The sequence below is a fragment of the Pteropus alecto genome, unplaced genomic scaffold (assembly GCF_000325575.1).
Source record: "Pteropus alecto unplaced genomic scaffold, ASM32557v1 scaffold95, whole genome shotgun sequence".
Lineage (NCBI taxonomy): Eukaryota > Metazoa > Chordata > Mammalia > Chiroptera > Pteropodidae > Pteropus > Pteropus alecto.
The window spans coordinates 4,277,221-4,292,295 of record NW_006441071.1 but is presented as its reverse complement, the minus strand read 5'-3'; the positions used below and the strand labels follow the sequence as shown (position 1 = coordinate 4,292,295).

At 32.5% G+C, this 15,075-nt stretch overlaps 1 protein-coding gene across 1 annotated transcript in view; it reads left to right on the top strand.

Annotated features, from left to right (window-relative positions):
* Positions 1–15,075, top strand: part of CCDC171 (coiled-coil domain containing 171) — a 256,342-nt gene that overhangs the window by 132,274 nt on the left and 108,993 nt on the right. Inside the window, exon 22 of the mRNA XM_025051395.1 lies at positions 1,102–1,287. Coding sequence (XP_024907163.1) covers positions 1,102–1,287 — 186 coding nt within the window. The remainder of the gene's footprint in view (positions 1–1,101; positions 1,288–15,075) is intronic.

Here is a 15,075-nt window from a genome sequence, read left to right as displayed (position 1 = left end):
TGAAGGAATGGCCCTCGTCTTAGAACTGTCGTTAGTTATTCCAGAGCAGAGTGCTTTGCTCTCCAAAGCAGTCATCATATCATAAAAACCATGTTGTTTATTATGGTGCAGAGTTTCATTGGCTCAAATATCTATTGAGCTTCTATTGAGTACCAGCCACTCTTCTGTGTATTGGTGAGGAAAGTGGATGTGGTCCCTGCCCAGTAGAGTTCACGTCCTTAAAGTGTGTGGTTGGTGGCGGGGTGTGGACAGGCAATAAAAAAAGTGGACAACTATATGAGATGGATGGAGATAATGATAATGACAATGAAGAAAGTAAAATAAGATGGTATGATAATGTGAGCTGAGGTGGGATTCAGGAGGTATGGTTTGGTAAGGACTCTCCAGGAGGCGACGTATGACTGGGGCGACCTGGAGGATAACACACCGAACACAGACTTTTAGTTAATAGGAGCACAGGAACTTGTTAAAGGCTTTAATTCTCACAGTCATAATCTTTATAAAATGTGCTTGTGTATCAAGATTTAAACTGAGCATTGTGGATCTATTTAGAACTTGAAATAAGTTTCCCAAGGTTTTATTTATTTTTATTTATTTCCCCCCTCTCTAATTCCCCCTGCCCCGGCCACTTCCACCCCTGACCTATGGATGTTGTCCTCTCCCCTTAAGAACTGGATCTCTGAAGGCGGGGCATCTCCTTCCACACACTGGCAGCGATCACCTGGGGCCTTCCCCACCCCGCACTGCATTGGGAGTTGGGTGGTGGGGCCTGGGGCACCCGGGGCTCCACATGGGGCGTGAACCCAGGACTTTCTGCGTGTAAAGCAGACATGCTAACTGCTACACTATGGAGCCAACCCCCAAGATTTTATTTGACTAAATATAACTTTGGAAGTATGGCTTTTGTGCTTTAAAAACTAGAGTAATGCTTTTGTTTATTTTTTAATCTTGACATGAAATTAAGAAAAACAAACTATTTTTTTGTCATCTATCAGACATTTACAGACATTTGTATTATACTCTTTATGTTAGCAAATACAGTTCTGAAGATTAAATGATACAAAATGCAGTTAGCTGATAATTGAATTTTTCCCCCTTCAGAAATTGATCACCCATGAGAAGTTTGAAAGTGCATGTGAAGAACTGAATAATGCATTACTTCGGGAACAGCAGGCACAAATGCTATTGAATGAACAGGCACAACAATTACAGGAGTTGAACTATAGACTTGAATTGCATTCCAGTGAGGAAGCTGACAAAAACCAAACTCTCGGAGAAGCTGTTAAGGTAGGAAAACAGTCCTTGCATAATGGTTTGTTTCCTCTGGGTGTGGGTCCTTGAGGGAATCATGTGTATCTTCTGCATAGGGAACTGATCTCGAGACATGAAATTTTTATTCTTTAAGAGCTTATAAGGATGGAATGAAACATGGTTCCGGGACCCAGTTCCAAGTGTGATTCACATGTATTGAAAATGTAAAAGTAGGCTTTTCTTGTTAGTTGAAAACAAAGTGGAGATTTTTTTCAGTAATAATTTTCTTTTTTGTTTCATTTATCTTTCTTGTTTCTTCCTCTCTTTAGTTTTTTTTTTTTTTTTTTTTTTTACTTGTTTTGTGCCCTCTGGACCTCGAAACTCCACATATCTTTTGGATTTTGAAAGGTTTTCGATATGGGTCTTTCTGATTCTTATATAAGTAGGTGTTTGGGGATGAAAGAAGTTTGGTTAAGAAGAGCTGTTCTAATGTGGGAAAGGTATTCAGAAGAGAAAAGAGAAGTTACAATAAAATAGCTGTCACTTAGAAAATTTCATTGGTGGAATTTAGACTGGTATCTTTTGTAAATTTTGGCTCTAAAATATAATACGATTCTAGTTTATGATTATAATACTTGTGGAGTTTTCACTAGGGAGGTTATACATATTGGAATGGAACGACTAATGCTAGGAAAAACAAAATGATATAATATAGCTTTTATATTGGATATCATACTTAATAACAGTAAGCAACTGAGAGTTAGTATACAATTCATTATACAAATAATAATACTTATTCTAGTGGCTAATAACTAATGCTAACACTACCCATGAAGTAGTTAATGTTAATTGAGAGCTTCCTGTTTGCCAGGCACTATGCTAAATACTTTATAAACAGTTATCTCATATAAACCTGACACAAACTATGGGATTATTCTCAATTTGTAAATGAGAAAACAGATACAAAGAGGTTACATAACTTGCACAAGCAGTAGTAAGTGATAAACCAAGAGAGTCAGATTTCACATCTGCCTTCCTAATCACCACATTATGTATATTATTGATTGACATCATACATATGCCAGGCTCTATGCTGAATCTCTACATTAATTATTTTATATCATTCTTAAATAACCTCTCTGAAATAGGTACTATTAGTGTTCCATTGTGTTTTTGATAAAATTGAGAGCGTTGAATGGACTTGCTCAAGGTCTCCTGGTCTATAAATATTGAAACTGGGATTTAATTTTTAGAAAAACTTATTAAAATTGATTAACATAATTTCTTACTTCTGTAGACTTAGATTCATTTCAGTTTCTCTTTTTTTTTCTGTTTTGCTATTATTAAGTATTTCTACGATTAGTAACCCTGTAGCTAAATCTTTATTTACATATCTTGATTATTTCTTCAAGATAAATTCCTGGATGAGAATTACTAGGTCAAAAGCCTTATATATTTTAAAGTGTAACTAATATCACTTGGTCTACGGCAAATTTTTACCAGTTACATTCTTTCCTAAAATGTATGAGAATTTCACTTTTTGGCCAATCTGGCTATTACTATTTCAAAATTTTTTGCCATTTTGATCAGTACGTCATTGTTACTCTTTGTATTGTTTTGATTACTAGTCAAGTGGAACATTTTTATAAGTAAATTGGTCATTGAACAACATTTTTATACTTTATGTTCTATTAATAGGTAATGTAATTAACCACGCTTTGAAAATACATATAACTGTGTCATGTTGGAGTCTTTTCTCTTTGCAGTAGCTTGAAATTTGTGTTTAGTTATAGTATCTTTCAGCAGATAAAAAGCTGTTTGTATTAATTTCTTTAAAATGCCAGTAGCTTAAATATTGTTGTCAGGAGTGAAGAACTGTTTAATTACTATCTCTTAATTAGAACTAGCAGGTGGTAATGTGAAAGTGCTCTCTTGTGGGAGGCAGCATGATTCAGTAGAAAAAGCACTGGCCTCGGAACAAGTATTTCTGAATTCAAATCCCAGTTCTGTCACTTGGGCAAGTAACTTAACCTTTCTGATCTTCAGTTTCCTCTTCTGTAAAATTAGGGATAATGATACTTAAGTTACAGAATTTTTATGAGAATTAATTAAGATACTGTTTGAAAAGCATCTATATGTTTGGTATTTTATTTTTCGATAATATTTAAATCATTTGTTAACGTGTCCTGTGTATAATCTCTTAAAAAAAATAAAGTGTATCGCTTCTTTTTCTTTAAAACAAAAATAAGATCATGAATAGAAGATATGGAAAATACAGGAGAGAAAAGTTACTCATAACTTATCTTTTGAAAACAACTAGTGTTAACATTTGGGGTTTGTTTTTAATCATTTTTTTATATGTAATAGTTTTTATGAATTATGCTTTAGACTTGATGCTCAGAATGGCCTTTCTTTACAATACAACTAGATTTGGATAAGACACTTCTCATATAACAGTGGTGCATTAAATAGTAAAGGAACTCTCACAGAATGAAAATATAACAAACAACAACACAAACTCCAATGAGTGGAAATCAAAGTTAGCACTATGAACAGATGCTGAGTTTACCCGGCAGGCAAATAACAAATCCAGTGCTGGAAGTAGACTAAGCTTTGGGCTCCACCAGCAGATCAGGCCTTGAACCTGAGATGCCCACCTTAAGGAATTGCTTAATACCTGAATGGGATAATCTCAGATCAGTAGTGTCTAGACAGAAGCTAATGTAAAATTTTCTCTGGAAGAAAGCTTGCCTAATTTAGTTCCTTCAAGAGCCCCCACAGACTAACATCAACTGAGTAACTGGCACATGAATAAATAGACATATATATTAATCTTATATTCATCCACATTGCTAAACTCTCTTATTTCAAATTATGCTTTATCTGTACTTCACAGGGTTTTCTAATTAAACCATCGTATTATTGAGTTTTCCCTCTCCTTTTCAAACCGTAATCATCTTTTCTTAATTCCTTACTATACTGGCTAGGATACGCTGTTGAGTAGAAGTGGAAACGGTAAGCATTCTCATCTTGTTCCCAGTCTTAAAGAGAATCTAACATTTCTCCATTAAGAAGGAATTTTGCTATAGGTTTTCAGTTTATAATCCTTTTTGAGTTAAGGGAGTTATCTTCCTAGATTATGCATTATTTTAAAAAAGTCATGAATGAATGTTGGATATTTTTCAAATACATTTTATGCATCTATTGAGATAATTGTATGATTTTTTCTTATTTTGTTAGTACGTTTAATTATTATTAGGGATTGGCAAACTGACCGCAACCTGTATTTGTATGGCCTATGATCTAAGAATGGTTTTTACGTGTTGAAAAGACCATAAAAAAAAGTTAAAAAATGACCTAAAGAAGAATATGTGACAGAGACTTCATGTGGCACACAGAGTATTTCCTATCTAAAATTTGCTGACCCGTGCATTACATTATTCAGTATACTAATGTTAAGGCAGGCTTACATTCCTGAAATAAACCCCATTTAGTTGTGATACTTTTAAAAAATACATTACTACACTCAGGTTGTTAATTTTTCACTTAAGATTTTAAAATTTATGTTCCTAGTCATGATTGTCTTGTAATTTATGTCTCTCATGCTATCATTGTCAGGTTTTGGTTACCAAAGTTTTGTTAACGTGAAAGGACTTCTCTAAATACATGGAGTGGAAACTAGGTAAAATATCACAAATGCGTTGTGGGGTATTCAGCCAACCTTAAAAGGAAGTGAGAAAAATGCTCAGATACTAGAAATAAAGAGGATATTCAAAACCAGATGCTGAGAGGAACTGAAGTTTAAATAGCTCACGGGTGTGCAAACCTAGCTGGAGGCTGGAGTTGATAATTGTAACATTAGGAAAATCTAGGCCTCAACCCCTGTGGACTAGAGAAGAGCTACCTGTGTGAAGCTGGGAGGCAGGAGGGGCTGCCCAATTGTGAAATGGGGCGTAGAACATCCCTGCCTTTCACATACAGGGGAATTAGATGTCTGTTGTGGACGTTGGGTAGGAAAAAATTGGAACCCCAGGCCTGTGCCACACGTGAAAGGAGAGTTTTAGATTATGCTGCCTCTATGTCCAAGGTCTGTTGAGCTGAGAAATTATCTTCAAAATCGTCTGACCCTTGTAGAACCAGTATGACCTTGTAGAAGGAAACTTGAAAATATTCAGTAGGGATGTTTCAGAGAATACACAAAAGATTTTAATGGGAAATTCAATATTACAAACCATGGAAAGAAATGAATTGCATAGCAAATGAGAAAATTTGCACCTCAGGTGGGAGGAATACTACTCCAATTGTTGAAAGGTACTTTAAAAATTACTTTAAAATAAGTGTTTTTAAGAGTTCTAAGAAATAAGGTATGAGTAGAAATTATAAGACAATAAATGAAAATATTATCATTGAAATTAAAAACTCAGTGAATGGTTTAAATATTGGGTAGGAATTCTCTACAGAGGGACAAAGTGATGGATAATAGGAAGTTAATTGAAAAGAAAAAGAATGAGATTTATTAATAAAAGAATGAAAGTAGGATAAAATAGAATGAAAATGTTTAATAAACTTTCAGAAAGAGAATCAGGGCGAGGCAATATTTTGAGCAAGAATGACTAAAAATTTTATAGATTTAAAGAAAGAGTAATTTCTTAAATTAAAGAAATCCCTCATACCGTGAGCAGGATAAATAACGAATAAGCACCTAGAAACATAGTAATGAGACTATAGAATGACAAAGACAAAGATAAAATATTAAAATCTGTGGGCTTAGGAAAGACAGGGTCTTTCTAAGTCAGTGAAAGGAACATACTTTGAAGGCAGAAACTGTAGTTAGTTAGCTATAGCACACCTCTATTATTGGAAACTACAGTCAAATGAATATAGAATATATTAGTGTGGGAAAAAATACAACAAGTTAAAGAATTGTTTTTTTATCTTTTTTTCCCCATTCCCCTAAATCATTCTTGAGATATTTTATATTATTGTCCTGGTCCATAATATCATTAGTATTACTGGACCTCTGAGACACTTTAGTTAGGCAACACTTTTTTTTTTTTTTATTTTCTATGGTGTACAGTATTTCATAAGACAACAAAAGCTCTATATCCAATGTATTTTATTTTTTTTTCTTGAATTCAGGTAAACTTAGACTTAAGTTTAGTAACTATTTATGCTAACCATTTTATCTTGGATCCTGCCTTACATATTTTTATGCTTAATAGACTTCAGATTGTTTGTTAGTAGACACTCCATGTTAATAGAGTAGGTGAAAGAATGATTCAAATAGTTACTTTAATGAGGGTGTCAACCTCTGAGCAATATACTTGTGGGAGCTAGTACCAAAATTTGTACCTTAAAATGGGTTGCTGCTGTAACCAATACCTGAAGTCTGAGGCAGTGTCTTAGAGGTCAGTTTGTGGTGAGGATACATATCAGAGGTAGAAGGATGGAAATCCATGTTAAGCTGTGCAAAAATATTTGATAAAACTGTTCTCATGATAATTTAGGACTGCTGATACTATAGTTGTTGGGGAAGTGGTTGGAAAGAATTGATGAGAGTATATATATGTGTTGGCTTTGACACTTTGCTTTGAATAAGGTATTACAAGAAAGGGATGAAGTCAGGAAAGAATTACTTAGCTTGTGAATATATATAAAAGGGAGGAGAGAGAGATCCTAGAAATCTGGGGCCTAGAAGGAGTCCATTAAGTCTCAGTCTCATAGCAAAGAGCAAATTAGGGGTATAGCTTTCTTATTATATCTTAGTTATCTTAAATGACCTCAAGGTAACCACCATTATGTGCCATGACTGCGTGTACACATGGGTATATAGAAATAGGGAAACCAGTAGTGAGGGTAATCTCCAAGAAAGAATCTTGTTATATTTATTGCACATGGCACTGACTAGAAGCAAGGAGATTAAAATCCTACCAACTTTTTGAGACGATTGTGTTGCCCAAGAAATCACGTCTGGACTAAAACAGCCTATGTTCTTTAAACCTTACACCAGCCTTAAATGATCTAGTTATCATTTTAATTGATGCACAGCACTCTATACTGTAAATGACATTGTTTGTTTAGTTATTTATCTGCTGATGGGCATTAGGTTTGTGTCACTTTTTAAAATATTTTAGATTAGAGTAAGGGGAAACTGAATGACTTTGCTTATATGAAAAGAGACTTTAATTTTGCTCTCTCTCTAGTAAGTTTGACATTAAGAATGAATCCTTTAGGTTTAGAATAAAGGTATAGTTATACTTGTTTCTTATTTCTCCTGGGAAAAATTGGATGTCTATAAAATTCTGATAACTCTCAGTGACATCTGAAACATACTTGGTGTGTTGATTATAGAAAATTTAAAAATATTTTAGTAAAGCAAAGAATCTTTCTGTAAAATGTAAAAAATCACCACATGATTTATCTTTCTTAAAAAGTAACTTCTGATCATCTAATTAATACATTTGAACCTTTACTGTATAGAAAGTATAATACTTGGCTTTGTGGAGAATATATTGAATTTAATTAAAAAGAATAACCTACATTTTAGCAGTCGATGAAATTTTTGATATAACAAAGGATAAGGGCTTCCAAAAATATTACAGAATCTTAAATTATCTGAATTGTCACAATTTTGTAATTCTGTTCATGAAAAATCATAGACATTCATTGAGAGAGAATGGCTTATGGAAAAAAATAAAAGATTTATTTACAGCAAGTTTGCCAAATAGTTTGTATTATTTTGATCCAGCTCTTAGTCACATGCTCTTTTTCATCATTGTTTTCTGTCATCTGCTTACTTATGTTTTGTCTTCTATCCCATTAAGCTGTAGCAGCCTCACAGGATCTCAAACACTTATGCCTCCTCGTAGCTCCCTGTATCATTCCTCACCTTCTTGCAGCTACTTTGGCTTTTTCTTGCTTATGTCTCAATTTTAATAGTAAATGAATTCTGTGCTTTATTATTTTCTACTTTCAAAACTTAATTACACTTATATTGTGGATGGGAAAGAAGAAGCAAGAAAAAAAGGAGTATTTTTCAAATTTCAAATGGAATAATTTGTAAAGGTTTTTTGGTGTTGTAGTAATAGTCTCAAAAGTCACATTTTATGAATATATACCTTCTTTTTATTTAAAAAATGTCCTAACCTTTATACTATTAATAAAATTATTTGCCATACTCTGAGGGTATAGAATGCGAACAGTCATTTATTTAATAATTTTGAATATATAGCCATATTTTCTCAAGTAAACTTTTCAGCAAAAGAGCCCCCAAATTCATTTACTTTAAAAAATTTAAACATTTTTTAGTTGATAAACCCCGATTATTATAATAATTAAAATCTATCACATAACCCATTTCCATATCGTAGGATTATTAACGTCATTACTTAATTTAAGTCTTATCATTTTTACTTTAATCCCATATATTTTTTATCTTCCTAATGACTAATACCATTGAGACCTGTAATGTAGTCAATTATATTTCAAGGTCAGAGAAAAGAGAATGAAGAAACCAACAGCTCTCAGATCCTTTTTTTTTTAAATTACAGTTTAACAGAGAAGATTCAAGCCAGAGCTAAGATTATTAAAAAGGTGTTATTCCCATTTTTGGTAGACTGAACAACAGAAAAATATATAATAAAATAAAAAACTTTTCTGTTTAAACCTTTTATGACATAATTTTCCTTTTTCAAAGTGTATATGTCCTCATATAATTTAAAAATACTTTTTCCATGTTTAAAGTTGTCTTCAATGAGTGGTAATTCGAGATTAGAGTTATCATGTTTCTTAACAGTATTAATATTTGATTTGACCATATTTTAAATACTACTTAAAATATTTTGAGTCATACAGTTCAATTTTGTGTAAATTTTTAAATAAATATTACCTTATTTTTTTAATTAAATGTACGGTAAGAAAAAATTTAAAAACCGAATAAAACAAAAAAAGTGTATGTAATCTCATCATCACCCATATATGAGCATTATTAATATTTTGGCAAATAAAACTGGAAGTATATATAGTTTTACATCCTATTTTTGGAGTAGAGTGGCATTATTTACATTTATATCATAGCATCTATTAGACTGTACGTATACAAAAGTGGAAACAGAGAGACCAGAGGTTAACAGTATAATCTAGACTAAAGATGATGGTGGCTTAAAACAGGGTGGTACAAGACAAGAATGGCGAGATTTTGGATATATTTGCATTTTGAAGGTAGAACTTAAGGAATTTCTAATGGATTAGATGTGAAATGTGAAAGAGATGAATCAAAGATGGTCCTCAGCAAACCAGTGATTGAGATTTACATTTATTGAGTATTTAAAAAACCTTATTTTAATGAGTTATATAATACTCCATCTGTTGAATGTATTGAAATGTATATAACTATTTTCCTGTTGTTGGAGATTCAGATTGTGTTCATTTTTCACTATTAAGATGAGCATCTTATAATTAACTCTTTGTATAGCTGTTCTCAGGATAGAGCTCAAGAGCTCAAGAAGCAGATTTATTGGTTCGAAATACAGAAACTTGAAAGTGGTTGTGTGTGCTTTTCTAAAGCCATGATTATTTTTTGGATTGGTGTTTACCTCTGGTGTGTACATCTGAAAGGGTGTGTGTAAGAGCACCTGCCCAGCCAGCCCAGCCAGCCTCGTTCTCAACAGCATTTGATATCATTAGGCATTGTCATTAAAAAACCAATAACAGCCAATAAAAACCAAGAACATTTGCCAGATAAGGAAAGGTATGTTGTTTTGTTTTGCATTGAGCATAAAAAGGAACAATGAATTTTCCCCTACTTAGGTGTTTTGTATTCAAATAATTTTTTTGTAAAGTTAATTTGCTATTTGTAGTGTAATTTTAGAAAAGAAGGAACACTAACATTTCTGAGCATACACTTTGGTTAGACATATTGTAAGGCACTTCATATAATTTTATTTAACAGTTACAACATTTTAAGAGTTAGGTACTAATTGCTTACAGTGCAGATTAAGAAACAAAAATAATTGCAAAGAACTTGACAGTATACAGGATCAAGATGCTTTACATAAAATATGAATACATTTTTAAAATATGCTTGAAAGGCTTTTCTTTGAGTCCTTAATAGTTTTAAATAGTGTTATTGTTGAAAAATTGTAATCGTAATATATCACAGCAGGAAAATTTTATATTTAAGAAAAATAAAATGCTTCACAGCTATTTAAAGAGAAAGTTGCTAAGTACTATATGTTTTCTTTGTGTATTCTATAACAATATTTTCATGACAGTAAAAAATTATTTGCCTTTTAACAAAATCTTAGGTTTTAGAACAGATATTATTGCTTCTAGACTTGAAAATATGCATATTTCTATAACCTGTCATATGTTGCCCATTTTGAGAAAACACAATAGAAATGAATCTGATTTTCCCCTATCAAGCCACTTAATCATATTCTGAATTAATGAAGCTACATGGTAGAGAAAATTCTTTTCTGAGCTTTAAAAAAGAAATTGTACAACTTATTATCAAAATTTTTATTTTATTAAATAAAAAAGACATTGACTTTCCAGTTTTCAGTTGTACTTATATGTATATAGCAGGACCTTGACTAATGTCATTTTGTTCAACATTTCATTATGTTGATGAGGTGCCGTAGGAACTTAACTGTTATTTATATCAATTAGCCTATGGTAAAATTTGTTTCATTATATGTCATTTCGCTTAAAGTTGCAGAACCTATGAATGATGTTAAGTAAAGACTTACTATATACACAGATATACATATATATGGACATAATTTGTTATATATATACATACACATACTACATAATTATACAACTTATATAAATTACATATATTTAATTTATGTTTACATATGATATAATTTATATATAATTATATGCAATTATCTATTTCTACTTATATGTTAATTTATATGTAAATATATAAACTATACAGGTATGTATATCTGAATTTATGTATGTATGTATATTGTGTTGTTTACTGTCAGAAACCTATTTTATGACATGTTTTGGGTGTGGTCTTTGTCATTTGCATGTTCAGTCTTCTATTGGCTCTTTGTCCTTAGGTCGCTTCCAACAGTTAGTGGTATGCTGCCCCCAGGTGGTGACAAGTACTTTCAGTCACATGAATTTATGGTCTGAATTGATAAAGCCTGTGCTTTAGCTAAGGTCTAGATTAGAATTGAGAATTTCACAGGATTTTCTTTTTCTTTTTTGGTAATTAATAAAAATATTTCATTAAAGTAGCTAAACAAAGCAAAATTCATGTAGGAAATTGGCTGACTTCTATTTTCTAAACTCTTTTAAGAAACAAATATCTGCGTACAATTTAATATCTTTCTTACTAACTTTTTACTGTTGTCTGTCCTTGACAGATCATTGTACTTAGATGAGAATGGCCCCCTCTAATATACTTTGACAGCCTCTGATGGTTAAATCATTGCCTGAATTCCAGCATGGCTCACAGTATTATTTATAGATAGCCATTATCTACATGGCTTTGAGACTTTAGGCTAGTCTACTGTTAAAATGTTTTCTTTCTTCTTGGGTTCTCAGACTTGGATGCTGGTAACCATTTACTATACCTGCTTTTCTCCTGCTTTGTCTCTCTCAAGTCTTCTTTCATATTATCTGGGACCAGAAAATAAAGAGAATCACTCCAGCTTTTCTTCTTCCTCCATCTGTGACTGAATCTCCGATGAGAATACTTTTCCTGTTCACACTATTAGAAATAGAACCTATCAATTTGCTCCATTTGCAGAAATCAGATTGCTATAGCCTCCTGCTTTAAGAACACAAATCACATTATTGGTAACTGAAAATATAGACAAGGAGTAGATGAGACCAGGTAATAGGTAAATCAGTTGTCCTAACATTAGTTCAGAGAATGTTTCTTTGATGATAGAGGCAGAGTAGAAATGTGGCTGTCACACTTGTGGATTCTCATGAGGATCTTGAATCATGCTAATAATGTAACCATTATGGATTAGATGATTTATATCTATAATCCTCATTACCTGGAAAGATAACATACTATAATACATAAATGTAAATTATGAATATATAATGAATTAAGGATCAGAGTTATTAATAAATTTGCCCAAAGTCACATATTTCTAGATTTTAGAGTCAGAATTTGAACATTGGATCTGCCTAACTTCAGAGCCCACTTTATTTCCAATACAGAATTTTTTTTTCAGAGTTTGGGGCATTTTATTTTCTCTCTAGGAGAGACTAAAAAAAATGGTTAAAATAGAAATGTAAATTGGAATAATTCTATAAGTGTCTCAATCTGAATCTTTCTAGCTTTCAAATTCTTTTCTTCGAGTGAATATTTGTAATTTAGACTACTTGAAGTTAAGCTCAGACTTGCTGATGGGAGAGTACCAAAATGAGGTAGATGCTAAGCCTTGGGAGAGTTGATATTTTTACTCTGTGAAACAATACTTGATAGATGCATCACAATTCAATCTCATTTCTTCCTGTTTTTTATTTTTCCTTTTCTTTCTTTCTAGAACACCTCTTAGTCTGTGAGAAGGTGAATATCCTGGCTTGATCTTCTACAGTGTTTACATTTTCTCTTACATTTTCTGTCTTCCTGCTTTAGATTCTGGTAAAGTCTGTAAGTTTCTCTTAATTTTTCTGTTTAAATATTTTATATCGATACTCATTTTTAATTTCTAATTGCTTTTAATTCTCTGGTTCTCTTTTTATAATATCCTTTTAAAAAATAGTTTCCATATCTTCTTAATTTTTTTTTAATTGTGGGTTTAACAGACAATAAACAATTATTTAAGTTCTTTTTCTTTCTTCTGAGGTCTTTGTATTTTTTCTGTTTCCATTGATCACTTTCTTTCATGTTGGAGGCTGTGGAAGATCGTATTTCCAAAAATGGCCACAACAGTATTTCTAGTCCTGCAAATGCTTCCAGAACCTTGCCATTTCCATATCAAGAGGTGGAATCTGTTCTCTCTTTGTGACTGCCCCCTATGAATAGAATAAGGAGGAAATGACACTGCATGAATAAGGAGGAAATGACACTGCATGACTTTTAGTACCAGTCATAAAAGGTAATGTGGCTTCTGGTTTTTGTTCTGTGGCACAGCTACTCACACCCAGCTGCCAGTTTCTCCCCTAGAGAACTTATCCAATTCTTGTTTGGTTTTAGAATAGATTTCTTTTTTTTTCTTTTTCTTTTTCTTTCTTTCTTTTTTTTTTTTTGCAGGTAAATGTCTGTTTACCTGAGTTCTACATGGTTGGGAAAAGGGCACATGGGTGTGGTTGGTCATTCTGATTTCAGTCTTTCAGATAATTTCTGTCTTTTGCACTTTGACTTGCTCCTGCCCTGTTTTGTACCTTGCGTTTTCATGTCTTGAGTCTCTTCTCAATTGTTAAGCACCACTCCTATTTTCTGTACATGTCTCCCATGTGTGCCCTAGAAGGCTGAAGCTTCCTCTGCTGCACTCCATTTGCCATCTGTTTCTGCCTTTCATATATATATATATTTTGAAATCTTTTTTCTATTGAGGGCACCTCTCTCTTTATTTTTGTTGTTTGTTGATACTTTTACCTAAAATGGAGTAATGACAGAGAAGTGAAGTATCATTTTGAACTGGACTTCGTGACTTCTTGAGTCAGTTGCCTGGCTCTATATTTTTATAGAAATCTTTCATTTTATTCAAGTTTGAAAATGTACTTCATATACATTTAGAGCTATGATATATCTCCTTATAATCACTGAAAGTTTACATGTCTCTGGTATAATCAGCTCCTTCTTATTTGTAATTTCGTGTATGTGTGTTTTTAATCTGATTAAGCTAATTGGGTGCCCTAAGTTTTGTTCCTTTTAGATAGAATAGGCCACTTAAGTTCAAAGATCTTGTGATTGTTGAATCGCTTGTTTTTTGTAGCTGAATAAGCTTTTCTGTTTCTAGGCTATTCTTACTTTGTGCCTGAACAATTAGTGTTAGAATTCCTCATACCTCATTTGCTCTCCTCTGGGCCAGAATGAGGGTAAAGGATTAATTTTGTCATTTCTTATAACCCATTTAAAAAAAAATCTGAGGTGAGGACCTTTCTTTTTTAGAAGTCTTCAATAGTGCTGCATCACAACAGAGTAAATATTAAAGGCTATAGGAATAGAGAGCAATAAAATATGAATTAATATTATACTTTGTAAGATTAATATTTCTGACAAAGGGTGGGAGATCAGTTTGTGTAATGCAATAAGTTATGATTTCAATTTTTTTATTGAATTTGAGATGGTTATAAATTTGAGTAAGGAAATGTATAGTTGATAGTTGTAAAGTGTTGTCAAAGATGTAAGAAATAGATGAAATATCTTGAAGACGTGAAAGAAAGAGCAAATATAGGAAAGATCTATTTGAAAGGCAATAAGAAAAAGAGATATAGAAAAACAGGACCTAGAAAAACTTTTTTTTATTATTAAGTTTATTGGGGCAACTGGTTAATACAATTATATAATATTCAGTTGTACATTATCATATGACATCTGTATATTCTTTCCTATGTTTACCACCCAAAGTCCAGTTTCCTTCAGCTACCATATATTTGATCCCCTTTACCCACTTCTCCCTCCCCCAATTCCCTATATTTGACCCCCTTTACCCCTTCTACCTACTCCCTGCTGCCCCACCCCACTAGTAACCACTACTCTATAGTCCTCTGGTAACCACTAGTCTATAGTCCATGTCCATGAGTCTCTGTTTGTTTGTCCTGTTTATTTGTTGCTTTTAGGTTTATATCCCACATATAAGTGATATCATGTGATTTTCAACTTTTTCTGTCTGGCTTATT